General features: G+C 43.8%; 1 protein-coding gene across 1 annotated transcript in view; it reads left to right on the top strand.

Annotated features, from left to right (window-relative positions):
• Positions 1–14,232, top strand: part of rbpjl (recombination signal binding protein for immunoglobulin kappa J region-like) — a 65,296-nt gene extending 51,064 nt beyond the window's left edge. Inside the window, exons 10-13 of the mRNA XM_041204458.1 lie at positions 1,509–1,649; positions 2,628–2,783; positions 4,412–4,515; positions 10,474–14,232. Coding sequence (XP_041060392.1) covers positions 1,509–1,649; positions 2,628–2,783; positions 4,412–4,515; positions 10,474–10,747 — 675 coding nt within the window. The 3' untranslated portion in view covers positions 10,748–14,232. The remainder of the gene's footprint in view (positions 1–1,508; positions 1,650–2,627; positions 2,784–4,411; positions 4,516–10,473) is intronic.
• Positions 14,233–15,696: the final 1,464 nt, after the last annotated feature.

The raw sequence follows: 15,696 nt of genomic DNA, 5'->3' as shown, positions 1-15,696 counted from the left end.
GTTTTGACTTAAGTCCAGTTGTCCTCAGTATTACTGCTTATTCTGCCCTCTCTATCTAAAATAAGAGTTCCATATGGGACAGAGAACTATTAAACTATTAAATTCTTGGCACTTTTGCCAAAAATGTAATTTCCAGAGCAATATTATTCAAGGTAAATGTGGCTCTATGTTAAGTGTATATAACTTCTCCTCTCCCATTCCTCCCATTTTACTCCCTTTGTTTTGCCTATCCTTTCTCTCCTACACTAGCATGCAATGGGTTGGGACAGCTGGAGTGGCTCAATAGGTGGCTCTCTTGCCTCTGAGCTGGAAGGCCCCAGGTTCAAATTCCATTCTAGGACCCATTGGTTGTGAAAGAATTCAGCTGCTAATAAAGGCAAGCCAGTGTGTCTCAACGCCAGTCCCCAGAATCAGGAAAGTTGTCTGGAAATAAAACTACCCAATAAATCTAAAAAAAATATGGTTGATATGAAGGTGATTAACTAGCATTCTGGTGACCCCATGTGCCATGGGAAAAGCCAAAAGACCAATCAAGTCGTACAGACTGGTTGGGCTGAATGGATTATTTCGGTGCTGTATATTTTATTCAATCCCATGTGAGATATAATCACTTTTGCCGGGATATGGGCCCCTGTGGCTTTGAGAGCTCCCCTATACCTCACAATGTGTTCCATTGTGCATCGCCTTTGGAAATATTCCAATAGTTTATTGCCTCGGGGAGGGACTGGAGACAAAACATGCGCTGCAGTCAAGCCCATTCCTTGTCGCTTGTGTGTAAGCTTGTGTGTGGGCTTGTGTGGGTGTGCGTTTGTGTGGGTGTGTGTATTTTCCAAACTCGGTTAGTTTCCCTCTCCCGGTTCAGGACACTGAGGCTAGCCTCCAGTACCATTTGAATTTAAATAAAGGACCAAACTTGCAAACTTCCTGGTCTGAGGAGAATGTAAAAATTTATACCCACGATGCAGTCATTACTGGCAAGGTTGGCATTCATTGACCATCCCTAGTTGCCCTGGTCTGACTGTTCACTAGGCCGCTTCAGCGGTCACTCAAGGCAACAGGGTAGATTTCAATAACACTCCTGTGAAGTGTATTGGAATGTTTTACAACATTAAAGGTGCTATAGAATTGCAAGTTTTTGTTGGGTGAGAGCGAATCAGCAGCCCATCTCTCATTTTTAATCCTATCCTTTTCAAATTGGGCCTAAAAACTCAGCCAGCCAGGGACCTGGCCCGCTACTCTGCTTGTGAGGTTTACAAAAATAGCTTGTTGTACAAAACTTGAATCTTGCTGAAAAGAGATATGTTACCGAAGCTTTTCGTCTTGCACTCTTCAGGACAAATGCAAGATGTCCTGATAAGTGCAAAACGAAAAGATTCGGCAACATGTCTCTCTTTTCAGCAATACTTATGAAAGCAGTAGATAGCTTTACATTCTTGAGCTAATAGATGGTCTTTGTTTGACATACTTGTATAATAATTTGTTTTTCACTACGGCAATTGTGTGGACAGATCATTCGGAAGGTGAACAAGCAGTATGCAGTGCTGGATGTGGACGAACCTGTCTCTCAACTTCACAAGTGCGCCTTTCACATCAAGGACACCAACAGGATGTACCTCTGCCTGTCCAACGAGAACATCATACAGTTCCAGGTACCCTTGCCAATGAGCTGGGGAATTCTGTTCTTTTGGCTAGGCGAATTGGACTGCTTGGGCATAGTGAGAAGAGGATTGGACTGCCAACTCTGATTGGATGGATCACATCTGCCCTGCCCCACTCGTCTTACCATTAGTCACCCAACATGTCCATCCTTGCAGTGTCCTGACTCCCCACAATTGGAAAGCAACTAGACTCTTTTGTTATTTGATTGGATGAACCTTTGACTCTGATAGTCTTTAACACCCCCCCCCCCACCGCCATCTCTGCTATTTTTATAATTAAGAATCAAAAGTATTTGAAGAAAATCTTTTAAAAGTGCAATTTTTTTAAAGCTCCTCTGATTTCTTTCCTGGGTTGCTCCCGGCAAGAGATTAATCTTTAATATGGAGGATAAATTTATAATTGCAATACCTTGGTGTTGGGCAATGGGGGACGGTAGTTGGATAATTTCTACAAGTTGAATAAGTAAGCAATGGAAAGTAATTCACTGCCTCTCTGAGAACTCAACTTGAATATTGCTGAAAAGAGGGTCGTGCTGCTGGAGCTTTTCATCTTGCACTCTTCAGAACAATTGCAAGAATGCCATATTTCAAATGATGACTACAGTTTATACTACAGGAGAAAAGGGTGCCAATTGGTTGGCAAGTCGGCTCTAATTGGCCAAGGTGTTGCCACGGAGAAAGCAATGGGAAACTATATGGGCTCCCCAAACTCCTGGGTAATTCAAAAAAGTGCAAGGCTTGAACATATTCCTTTTGTTTGCAGAGAATGGCTCCTTGTTTATGAATGTATGTCGTTTCCAACATGCGTAAAAGAGCTGTGTTATATGCTTGACTAATTATCTCAAATTGGTTTTTTGCGCACTCAGGATTGTTCAACAAGTGCTGCCTAATCACAGAATCACAATTAACAGTAGACATTTTGTTCAAGGACTCAACTTTGACCTGCTCTTTTGTTGTGACTTTTCAAAGGCGACCCCTTGCTCCAAGGAAGCCAACAGGGAAGTGTTGAATGATGGTGCATGCTGGACAATTATTGGCACTGAGACTGTGGAATATACATTCAGTGAGAGCCTGGCACAACTTCACATTCCTGTCACTCCCATTCCCATCATCAGCAGCCTTGAGGTAAGATCTTTGCAGTGAAGTCAGAGAATGTGACAACACTTTGTGCTTCCCCCAACATTTAGATATTCAAACTGAGAGACCTAGTTCAAGGACCACGGGCAACATTGCAAGACATCAGCAGGATTGAAGAGAGTGGGAGGGTGATCCACTGTGTCCAGCCAAGCCTGTAGACTTTTAGGAGGACCAGAGGGATGGAGGGAGTTCATGTTCTTTTTATTCATTCTCGGGATCTGGGCATTATTGGTAAGGCTCAATATTTCTTCCCCACCCCCAATTGCCCTTGAGCAGGTAGTTGTGGGTCAACTCCTTAACAACTGAGTGGCTTGCTGGGCATGAATTCAGAGGGCAGTTAAGAGTCAACCATATTGCCGTGCGTCTGGAGTTACATATAGGCCAGAGTAGGTAAGGATGTATATTTTCTTCCCGAAAGTGCATTAGTGAACTGGATGGTTTTTATGACAATCCGGCAGTTTCATGGTCACCATTACTGATATTAGCTTTTTATTCCAGATTTATTCAATTAATTGAATTTAAATTCTCCAGTTGCCATGGTGGGAATTGAACACATGTCTCTGGATCGTTAGTCCAGGCCTCTGAGTTACTAGTCCAGTCACTATGCTTTCATGCCTGGTAAAGTTCTAGGGATCTGAGGTCCTGGAAAATAATTAATTTGAACAAAAAACAACCAAGCCTGAAGTTCTGAGAATCCTGCTCTGCTGGTGGAAGTACTGTGCAGCAGAGCCCACTGCCATTCACAGGAGATGCTGACCCTATCCCAAGCTGCAGGGATGGGGACATTAACATATTAAAGGGACAGGTGGTCCTTGCCTCTAAGGGTAGTTGAGAGGCGCCCCATTGTAAATGGCTAGCGGAAACCCCTTGCCTTCCTGCAAGAGGGGGGTCAATATCTCGGCAATATCTCAAATGGTGAGTTCCATGTGTCTGTAGGCACTGGTCAGAATCCAGGCACAACCCCAGCGAGAGAGCAGATTGGGCATATTCCTCAGAGACTGGCAGAAGGTTGCCTTTCAAAAGAAAAACAAAGTTGGATTTTTAGCCACCTTAGGACATCCCAAAGCACTTTACAGTCAATGGAGTACTTTTTGAAGTGTCGTCTCTGTGGTAATGTAGGAAATACACAGCCAATTTTCACATATTAAGACCCCACAAGCAGCAATGAGATAAATGACAAGATCATCTGTTTTTTATTGATGTTGATTAAAGGATAAGCGCTGGCCAGAACACGGGGGAAAAATTCCTCTTATCGACATAGTGCCGTGCCATCTTTTATGTTCATCCGAGAGGGTTGACAGGGCCTCAGTTTGGCATTTCACTTCTATTAGATGTCTTAATGAAAATAAGTCTCAGTTTGTCTGGAGTCAACTTAATGAATTTCTTCACCATGGCATTGGCATCCTTCCTAAAGACCCAGTTGAGGAAGAGAGAGAGGGAAAAAAAGTGTGAAAGTATGAGCAAAGGAATGTTTGATTTATTTGAGATGGTGCTTGGTTTCTTGGTCACATGCTTAAAAGACCATGCACTCACTGCATGCTCCTTGTGTTTGCATCTGACCCCTAATAACCTTGCAGCCAAGTAACATGCCAAAGTTTTTTCTCTCTTTTTCCAAGCTGAATGGAGGAGGTGATGTAGCAATGTTAGAAGTACAAGGGGAAAGCTTCAGCCCAAATTTGAAAGTGTGGTTCGGTGATGTGGAGGCAGAAACAATGTACAGGTAAGACCAATATTAGAAACTAGACTGTATCTGCAGGCATCTTGAATTAACTGTACTCGACCCTATTGGATTTTGGAACCCAAAGTCTTTTTGGTGTTCATAGAACTATACAGCACAACTGGAGGCCTTTTGGCCCATCGCGCATGTGCTGGTTCTTTAAAACTATCCAATTGGTCCCATTCTGCCTGCTCTTTCCCCCATAGCCCTATTTTTTTCCCTTTTCAAGTATTTATAATTTCCTTTTGAAAGTTATTAATCAATCTACTTCCACCATCCTTTCAGGCAGTGCATTATAACTCATTGTGTAAAAAAACTGTTTTTCAAAAAGATTAATAAACAATGCTTTACATTTCCATATTTAACTATCAAAGGGATTAAGTGTTTTGTGTTTCACCGTACATGGGGCCAGATTTTGCTCCTGTCAATTAACAGTAGCAGTCATAGTAAAAGTGTGTTGTAAACTTACTAAAGACTTAAGGAAGCTATCACTGAGACACAGGGAATGGGTTGTACTGTTTAATGAGGAAAGTGAACAGTAAAAATAGGATTGAACTGATTACTTTATATATCCACTGCTGCCATTTTTTCTGATTACAAAGTATTTACAAAACAGACACAGGCCAGTCAGCCCAACAGGCCTATACTGGAGTTTATGTTCTGCAAGAACCTTCTCTCTATTTTAGTTCACATTTTCTGCATATTCCTTTCTCCCTGATGAATTTATGTGATAGTGGGAGATGGTAGCATAGTGGTAATGTCACTGCACTAGTAAGCCAGAGGCCCAGACTAATGTTCTAGGGGCATGGGTTCAAATCTCACCGCAGCAGGTGGAATTGAAGTTCAATTAATTAATCTTAAATTATAAAGCTAGTCTCAGCAATGGTGATCATGACAACTATCATCAATTGTCATAAAAACCCATGTGGTTCACTAATTTGTGTTGGTCCGAGTTGAGTGCAATGCCTGACTTGGCGGCTGTGACGAAGGGCGGTGCGTCCCGTAAGGCGTCGAAACAGTCGCTGATTAAAATCACCAAGAAGCCGCCTAAGAAGCGGAGAAAATCTCGCAAGCAGAGCTATTCCATTTATGTGTACAGGGAGCTGACCCAGGTCCACCCTTCCACCAGGATCTCGTCCAATGCCATGAGTGTTATGAATTCCTTTGTTATCGACATTTTTGAGCGCATCGCCTCCGAGGCATCGCACCTCATTCACTACAACAAGCGCCACACCATCTCGGTCCGGGAGATCCAGAGCGTCGTCCGCCTCATGCTGCCAGGGGAATTGGCCAAACACGCCGTCTCCGAAGGCACCAAAGCGGTCACCAAGTACACCAACTCCGTTTAGGTCGACAATTCTGAAGATAATAAAAAATATCCTTTAGGGAAGGAAATCTGTCATCCTTACCTGGTCTGGCCTATAGGAGGTTCCAGAGGCACAGAAATGTGGTGACTTCTAACTGCTTGCTGAATTGGTCCAGCAAGCCACTCAGTTCAAGTGCAATTAGAGATGGATAGCAAATGCTAGCCTTGCCAGTGACACCCACATTGCATGAATGTGCAAAGAAAACAAGGCTTCTTCTTAAATGCAACTATTTTATTCTCTGAATTCCACATTCTAACCATTCCCTGAGTAAAGAGGTTTCTCCTGAATTCCCTATTGGATTTATTGGCTATCTTATGTTTATGGGCTGTGGTTTTGAACTCTCCCACAAATGGAAACATGTTGGGGTGAAATTGGTTTGGAATGGACTCTTAGCAAATGGGCAGCCAAATTGTCACCTCACCTGATCTTCTTTCTGTTGAAGTTCACATAACGATAGTTCAAACTTGTTTCTGGAGTTTGTTTCCTGTGCTCGCTATTGGTTTTACTTGATTTGAAATTAAAAGACTTGGAAATATTTTCTAAGCTAATGGAAAATAAAACCTGGCTGACTCACTAAGAGCCCATTAGGCACTGCTGGTGTGGATCAATATCATGCCCCTCTATACTGACTCTATCAAACCCTTCCATAATTTTAAATAAAGTAGGTCACCCCTTCAATATGTACATGTACATATCCACACATTCACATGCATGTGTTGTACAACACGGATACACATTCACGTGTGCATGTGGGCACTGGTAGAATCCATTTTGTGAACTGGGCAAACCCATTGCACGGATGATGAAGTAGACAGTTTGACTGCTCATTTCATGAAATGGTCAGTGTTATGTACGAGTTTTAAAATCTTATTTATGGAATTGCTGCTCAAGCCTGTTGCAATATACAAGCTTAACATCATGATCTAAGTTGCTCAATAATAGTATGAACATTGTAAATTTGGGAAAGCAAGTTTGCCTACAGAGGCACAAATGGTGGAAAGTTTAAATTTAATATGTTTCAAAAGGACCAGTTCATATCTGCCTATTTGACTTCAAAGACTCACTCAGCAGATGATGGACGGTGTGGAATTTTGTGCTGAAGGAGAAAATAACATGATATTGACTTCAAAAGCTTATATGGCAAGTAACACTTAACAGTTCATTGGTGTCATGAGGAAAGGTTGAATGGGTTGGGCGTGTACTCATTGGAGTTTAGAAGAATGAGAAGTGACCTTATTTAAACATATAAGATTCTTAGACGGCTTGACAGGGTAGATGCTGAGAGGTTGTTTCCCCTTGAGGGAGAGTCTAGGACCAGAGGACATAATCTCAGAATAAGAGGTTGCCCATTTAAAACAGAGATGAGGAGGGATCTCTTCTCTCAGAGGGTACTGAATCTGTGGAATTCTTTACTGCAGAAGACTGTAGAGGCTGGGTTGTTAAGTATATTCAAGGCTGGGATAGACGGATTTTTAATCAGTAAGGAAATCAAGGGTTATGGGGAAAAGGCAGGAAAGTGGAGTTGAGGATTATCAGATCAGCCGTGATCTCACTGAATGGCAGAGCAGAATTGATGGGTCTGCTCCTACCTCTTAGGGTTTTATGTGGCAAGTTCATCTCTCCTTTGTTGTACCCAGATGAAAGTGCAATGGCATTCACACCCCATGTAGAACTGGTATAAACGCATAGAAATCTATACTAACTAGCATAACCCCTGCAAACACTGAAGATGGATGAATGTATTGAGAGTTGTGTTGTTCTGTGATCTGTTGAATATAAACAGATGGTTATTGCTGTCCTCAAGCACTCCAAAGAGATGAATATCGCATCCTGAAACTTCCGTGCTTAAATCTCTAGGTGGTGTGGACAAGATTATCAAGAGCAATGGTAAATTCATGGCTACCAAGGAAGCAGTCCTAGACATCATGCGACAAGCCCACATTGACACTGGCCATGGTGATGAAAAGGAGACTGACAAGAAAATTTCTGAAAAATATGCAAACATCCCACGGTCTCTTATAGGACAATACATCAGTCGCTGTGAGAAATGCATAGAAAAGTATCGCAGGTGGGAGACAGTAACAGGAGTGGTTGTGAGACCTCTGTCTGTCAATGACTTGAATGAATGTGGACAAGTAGACCTGGTTGACATGCAGATTGTGAAGGACAGAAGTTATCATTTCATACTGCACTACATGGAGAACCTGACCAAGTTCCATGTCATTCGCCCTCTGAAATCCAAGACAGCAGCTGAGGTTGCCCAGGAACTGCTTCTCAAATTTCTAGATGTCAGAGCTCCATGTATTCTTCAGTCAGATAACAGAAGGGAGTTCACAGCACAGGCCATCCATGAACTGGCAACACTCTAGGAAGAACTGGTATTAGTCGATGGGCATCCCAGACATCCCCAGAGTCGAAAGCTGTGTGGAACGCAGTAATGGTAATATGAAGCTGAAGCTATTGGCCTGGATGCTTGACAACAACTGTGTTCAAAGGAGCTATGGTGTCTGTTTTGTTCAGTGGGCAATGAACAGCAGTTACCATGAGGCTATAAAGATGGCTCCTTACCAAGGACTCACTGGAAACAAACCACAGTGCGATCTCAGATCAAAGTTGCCAGATGAGTTCCCCAACAGAGCCTCACAGCCATTGAAGAAGAAGAACTGAAAAGACTACTTGAGGAGAACATGGAAAATCCTGATCCTGAACTGGCCCCTGGACCATTCTCCATGGACAGCCCTGAGCTGGCCCCAGAACAGATGACTCTGAGTCACTCCCTGGACCACTCAATATGGAAGATCCTGAGTGAGTCCGAGAACCATCCACCATGGATGACTCTGAGTCAGCCTTTGGACCACCCAACATGGACAACCCTGAGCCAGTCCCTGGATCATTCTTCATGAATGACCCTGAGCAGGCCTCTGGGTCATCCACTACAGGTGACCCTAAAGAACTTAATCCAGCCAGATGTGCAAGGAAGGCAGTACACCAGGACAGCGCACAGCAAGCTAAGCAGAAGATGGCACACAGCATAAGGTCACTTCGGGCTGTTGATGTTGGAGACAATGTGGCTGTTCCAGTGTCTGCATTTGACCACAGCAAAGGTGACCCACCAAATGTTATAAGTGTGGTGCTGGCAGCAGATGGGACTGGCATCATTGGAACAGGTAAGGGGATTGTGAAAGGCACACTTGCCAGGAATCAGTATGAATTTGTACAGTACAGTGGACTGAGTGCGGAAGATATTCCACCAAAACAACTAGCCTTTGTGAGATTGTACCTGCTCAAGGTATTTGTGGTTGGCAAGGCTTCCAAATATGTCACTGCAGGAGTAACTGCTTATCAAGACGATGTTCCTGCTTGAAAGCAGGTCTCCGCTGTAACAATGTCTGTCACAGCCAGAAGTCCTGTGACAATGTTGACCAGTGCTGGCATATTAAATATGTATGAATTTTATTTATGCTGTTTTTGTAAACATTGATGTATAATCTATCTGAATGGTTTGGGTGTGATCCTGAATGAAATATAACAGAACATAAACCAATGAATTTGAAATGTTTGGATGTCACAATGAATCTGAAATGTACATTGAATAAAGGCACATTCTGCATGTATGAATTGTTTTTATTGTTTTTGCTGTATTGGTAATTATTGATGAATATGAGCTATATCTGAATGGTTTGGATATAATACTGGATGTAACATATGAGGACAGTAAACAGAATTAAGCAGATTGTACACTTCTGATTGAAATTGTACTTTTCGTTCATAAAAATTGGCCATTTCATTAACTGGGCAAGTTTTCCAATGCCTATTTCATGAATTGGGTGGTCAAACTGCCGGTTTCATGAACAGTGTAGGTAGGCTATCCGTTTCAAGAAATGGACGATTTGACTGGCCATTTCATGAAATGGACAGTTTCACAAATTGGGTGTACCGTATGCACAAAAACACCCACATAATGGGTTGAGGGGGGTGGGGTTGTAGGCTGGCAGATGTAGAATTTCTTTTATCTTTGTTCATGGGGTGTGGGCATCAGGGGGAAGACCAGCATTTGTTGCCTATCACTAATTACCCTTGAGAGCAGTTGACCACATTGACATGGGTATGGAGTCACATGTAGGCCAGAACGGATAAGGATGGCAGATTTCCATCCTTAAAGGACATTAATGAACCAGATGGGTTTTTACAACAATCAACGATAGTTGTCATGGTCACCATTACTGAGATGTTCAATTCCAAATTTTTAAAAAAATTAATTGAATTTAAATTCCACAAGCTGCCGTGGTGGAACTTGAACCCGTGTCACTAGACCATTAGCCTGTGCTTCTGGTTTACTAGCCCAGTGAATTCTCACTATGCCCCTGTCTCCCCTAAATGAGAATGATCTGTAAAGTTCTTAGTGGAAACTAGGAGATGATTAAACATCTGAACTGATAATAACCTGAAACAATAGGAAGAAGTGTAATAGAAGAAATTAACTGGATACCATAAATATGTGAGTATCTGAGACATCGAGGGAGGGGCCTCAGCGGGTAACAAGTGGAAATGGGAAAAGCTGGAATCTGATGTGTCAAATGTCTTCCCTTCACAGAAATCCCAAATCGGTGATCTGTGTGGTTCCTGACATCTGCGCGTACAGCAGTGAGTGGCGTTGGCTTCGACAGCCCATCACAGTCCCCCTCTCTCTGATGAGGAGCGATGGAATCATCTTCTGCAGCACTTTTACCTTTACCTACACGCCAGAGCAGGGCTGCTTTCCCAGCCAGAGAGTGGTCCGAGAAATCCCAGAGGGGTCTGACAACTTTCTGAACACTATCCATCAGGAATTCACTCGAACCAACTTCCACCTCTTCATGCAGAGCTAACAGCCAAAGAAACCAGTGTCCTCAGCTGCCCTTATACTAATGCGCACCAAGTCCCTTTAACCCATCACCCCTGTGCATTGGCTCCCAGTTTGGAAAATATTAGATTTTAAAATTCTCACCTCTGTTTTTAAATCCCTCCATAGCCTTGCCTCTCTTTGTAATCTCCTCCAACCGTACAACCCTCCTAGATCTCTGCACTCCTCCAATTGTGAACTCCACCTCTCTCCTTCTCTTTGACCAAGCTTTTGGTCACAGCAAAACATCACAGCCTGAAAGGGAGTGGGGGGGTGGGGTTCCCAGGCAGGACTGAGCATCTGGATTGGTGTTCCGGCAATCCAAACACATCGAGGGATAAGGCCTTTAATTTATGTCCATAATGTGCTGAGTCTCTTCTCGATTGGCAGGGTCTCAGGGTCAGAGATGCAGGAACCCATTAGTGTGTCCAATGCATTTGACACTAAGTAGGCCTGAAGGCTCATAGTGCAGGTCCCTGGTGTCCAATGCATAGCTACACTGAGTGCCCCAGGTCACATTATTGTTCATCTTATTTGATTATAACTCACTAGGCTTCACTCTGTGTCTGTGAACCAGTCACTAACCAATTTCTGATGGAATGTTAGGCGAGGAGAAAGGAAGCTGACTCGTTGAACTTTCAAGGTTCTTGAATGAAAATGAAACTCAGTGAGAGACACAAGGTGGAATCTTCTGCTCTCATCGGTGGTGCTTGAGCTTGGAGCCGGGAAGGGCATTTACTTAGGTGGGGTGGTGGCGTACCTGAACGTCTTTCCACCTCCACCAAAATTAAATTCTGGGCGGGAAGGCCCATGGTCGACCTTCCCGCCCCGCCGACCCTTGAGGGTGGGGCCCTTAAGTGGCCAATTAATGAGTCATCCTGCCGCCGCTGGTATTAACCCAGCTGCAAGTGGGCCTGTTGCCATGACAGGTGAACACATGCGACCAGCTTGTCACCTTGAGGGTCCCTCTATCAAAGGCACTCAGTGCCTGATCGAGGGGCTGGACATCAGGTGGGGTGGGCCTGCTGAGAGCCACCATTCTGCTGTTGCTTCTGAAGCCATTGTCCCCCTCTCTCCCTGTGAACCCCCGCCACATGAAATGCACCCCCCCCCCAGTTCCCCATTACTTACTTGTAGCCAAGGTCCTCTGCGATCCTGGGACAGTGTCCTTCCAGCAGCAGCCACGGCCTCCTCAGTGGCACAAGAGCTGCTGACCTCTGATTGGCTGGCAGCCCTCATTAGGTGGGACTTCCATCCCTAGGGTCTTGATTCCAGGGCAAGGCCCACTGCTGGCCTTGCCACTGCCTGTTTGGTGGGTCTTCCTGAAAAGAGGCAGTGCACCGAAAAGAGAAATGCTCTTGCCAGCAGGCGAAATCCCCAGTGCCATAGCAAGATTCTGGCTGTGTAGTAGTCAGTTGATCTGATAATGTCCATTTTACACTATCAACCAGAGAGATATTTCTCCCCCTCCCCACCCCCCCAAATTGTGTATTTTCCAGGGAAGACAGCGTGGGCACATCAGCACTTACCATTAAAGTACAATGAGAGAGGTTGAAATTGTGAAATGACTTTAATGCAATTTTTACAGGATATGGAGGAATCAGTGGGATGGAATTGCACTGTGCAATTTAGAGTGAGCACACAAGCATATTTACAAAGTTTTCCCTTATCTACTGTTTTAAGAAAGGCACCAACCCCTCTTAAGATAACAGAGAAAGGAATTTCACATGACAGCATGAGTGCTTTGATACTGTTGTTTCATCCTGATGATGCTTGGTTTCTTGTGGGTCTGGCCTGTCTGCACAGAGACTGTCTCCTTTCAGGGCCGATATAATCAGCTATCATTGAGGAGTGATCAATGAAAAGAATCAAAGAAAAGAAATCAAATTTATGTATTCTTGTGAAACATCTGTAATTATTGAAATTTATAATTGATATGTAAGTTAATGTGTGAAAGACATTCTGATTTTCTGGTCCTTAAGGCCCGATTGCTGGTTCATCAAGGCTGCCGCTCAGTCATCGTGGCTGGAGCATCATGACCAGACAGTTCATTCCTTCCTGCCTCATCCTAATGGCCATGTCTTCTTCTGGGAGTAGAATTCCCACTGCTGGTTGGACATATTCCTGGAGGTTTCACCATGTGAACTTGTGCTTCCAGCCATCCCACGCTCTCATTGGTTGCCTGAAACACCCATTCTATTTTTATATTCGCTCCTAGAATCTGAGCATCGCTGACAAGGCCAGCATTTATTGCTCATCATTAATTGCCCTTGAGGAGGTGGTGGTGAGCTCCTACAACTGAGGGGCTTGCTCGGCCATTTCAGAGAGCAGTTAGGAGTCAACCACATTGCTGAGGGCCTAGCGTCACATGTAAAGAAAAGGAAGACGTGCATTTATATAGCACTTCTCATGACTACCAGACCTCTCAAAGTTTTTCACAGCCAATGAAGTACATTTGAAGTGTAGCCATTGTCATAAAACAGAAAGTGTGGCAGCCAATATGCAATGTGACAATGAGCAGATATTCTATTTTTTCATGATGCTATATTCGTATATCCAACAGAAGGAGGCCATTTGGCACATTGTTTCTGTGCTGGCTCTTTGAAAGAACTATCCAACTAATCCCATCTACCCTTTTCATGGCCTGAAAATTTTTCCTTCTCAAGTACTTATCCAGTATCCTTTTGAAAGTTGCTATTCAATCTGCTTCCGCCTCCCTTTCAGGCAGTGCATTTCAGATCATCATAACTCACTGCGATATCTCTGGTTGGGTTTGGTTTCAATGCACAAACAGTCAAATGAGTCCAGGGATCAGGTTGAGCAGTTAACCCATAAAGGGGAGATTTTAACCCTGCCCACACCCTGCATTAATTGCAGAGATAGGCACTTGAATTTGGCCACCAGTGTCCTTCTGAGAAGACAGGGAGGGGCTCCTGTGCTGACCTTCTTTAAATATGTTAAGATCACCTCTCATTCTAATGATTGTAGGCCTAATATTTTTTAAACTTTTCTTCTAGGGTCAGGATGAGCAGGAATGGTGTTCTGGGCTCCACATGGAAAGTTTAGGCTTTCACTCTACCCTGAACTCCACCTATTCACCCCATCCCCATCCGACAAATCACCAAGCCTATCTCAAAATCCCTGCCCGCTGGCTACTGATGGAAGCTGAATGCTTAGGGGGTTAAAATCTCACTCTGTCAAGGTCAGGACCGTTTGCTGCGATGGGGAAAAATGGGATACAGTAACAGCTGAGACCTACTGTTGTAGGGTGGCCAAGTTGTACTATTAATGATAGAGTTGATCAGCAGACACTTCTTGGGTGGAAACTTAAAGCTTATTTATAATATACTGAGCGGCAACTACACGTGTTCTTTCAACTCCAACTCCAGCTCTACACTGACTGCTGAGGTGGCCCATGCTACTCTCCTATTGGTTACTACAGATCATGTGATCTTGCCTACCAAGTATTATTCTTAAAGGTACATTATACGCTAAATAAAACCATAATTACTACATTCCTCCCCCTTTAACTCAGCTATATATCTCTATTTACAAGTACAAATCTTTCAAGACAACATAATATTTACGCTGGGTAAGGAATTTACAAGTTCAGTATTTCAGGTGGTCTCCAGGTACACGTGGAATGTCACAGCTCCACAACTTCAGATGCTTTGTCAGCAACCTCCTTTCCTGGAGTTGCCTGAACATCAGGTGCTTTGGTGGGCACTTGCAGTCCTGGATCCTCAACTCTTACAGGAACATCAGACATGTCAGTCTTGGGTTGAGTATCCTCAACAGGAAACGCAGACCCAGTCATGAATCACCGGTGGAACCAAATCTTGGTGATTTGTTTCTCTCTTCCTTAAATGGTCCATGTGTTTACAGATGATCCGGCCTTCCACCTCCATGTGGTAAGATAGAGGTCCAGTTACCGCACTTATTTCACCTGGTAACCGCTTTGGCCCTTCCCTGAAGTTTTTCAAACATACTGGCTCTCCCACGGTAAATTTCCTTTTGTGACTATGCCAGTCATGTCTAGTTTTCTGGCTTCCCTGACTCCTTTCCATCTTCCCCTCTAAATTTGACATTATTAAGCTTAATCTCGTCCTGAGACGGCATTTCAACAATAGCTCCGCAGGTGTGACACCTGTTGTTGTGTGAGAGGCAGTCCTGTAATGAAAAAGAAATCATGCTAGTTTGGTTGCCAAGGAATCACCAGTTAGCTTTTTCATGCCTGCTTTGAACGTTTGAACCGCCCTTTCAGCCAGTCTGAGGAAGTGTGGTACAGTGCAGTTTTCATGTGAATGATACCGTTGAGGCTGATAAACCGTTGAAACTCAACATTCATAAATGGCGTGCCGTTATCGGAAACAACTACTACTGGTAGTCTATGAATGACAAAGCTCTGTGTAGTTTCTCAATTGTAGCGGGGGGTGCCTTCACCTCATATATGTCCAACCATTTTGAATGGGCATCGACAATGAGCAGAAACATTGTTCCCAGGAAAGGTGCAACATAGCCAATGTGTAACCACTCCCAAGGTCTACCTGGCCACTCCCACGGGTGTAACGGAGTTGTCACTGTCAACTTTTTCAGTTGCTGACATTGCATGCAGTGCTTTACTAAACTCTCTATTTTGCCATCCATCCCAGGCTATCATAGATAGCTGCGTGCTATGGTCTTCATTTGGGAAACTCTTGGATGGGCACTATATAGTTTAATTAAAAGTGGCTTCCTTCCCTTTGGAGGAACTATCACTCGTGGTCCCCACAATAAGATGCCATCCTGACTGGTTATTTCATGTCTTCTTTTGAAGTACGGTTTCATTTTGTCAGATATGGATTCCTGTGACCAACCATGTAGCACTTGCTCTTGTACCTGGGATAGACTGGGTCCTGACTAGTCCAGTCTCTGATCTGTAGAGTACATAATGGC

The sequence above is a fragment of the Carcharodon carcharias genome, chromosome 14 (assembly GCF_017639515.1).
Source record: "Carcharodon carcharias isolate sCarCar2 chromosome 14, sCarCar2.pri, whole genome shotgun sequence".
In the NCBI taxonomy this organism is placed as follows: Eukaryota; Metazoa; Chordata; class Chondrichthyes; order Lamniformes; family Lamnidae; genus Carcharodon; species Carcharodon carcharias.
The sequence above is the reverse complement of the archived record's forward strand: the minus strand, read 5'-3'. Positions and strand labels throughout refer to the sequence as shown.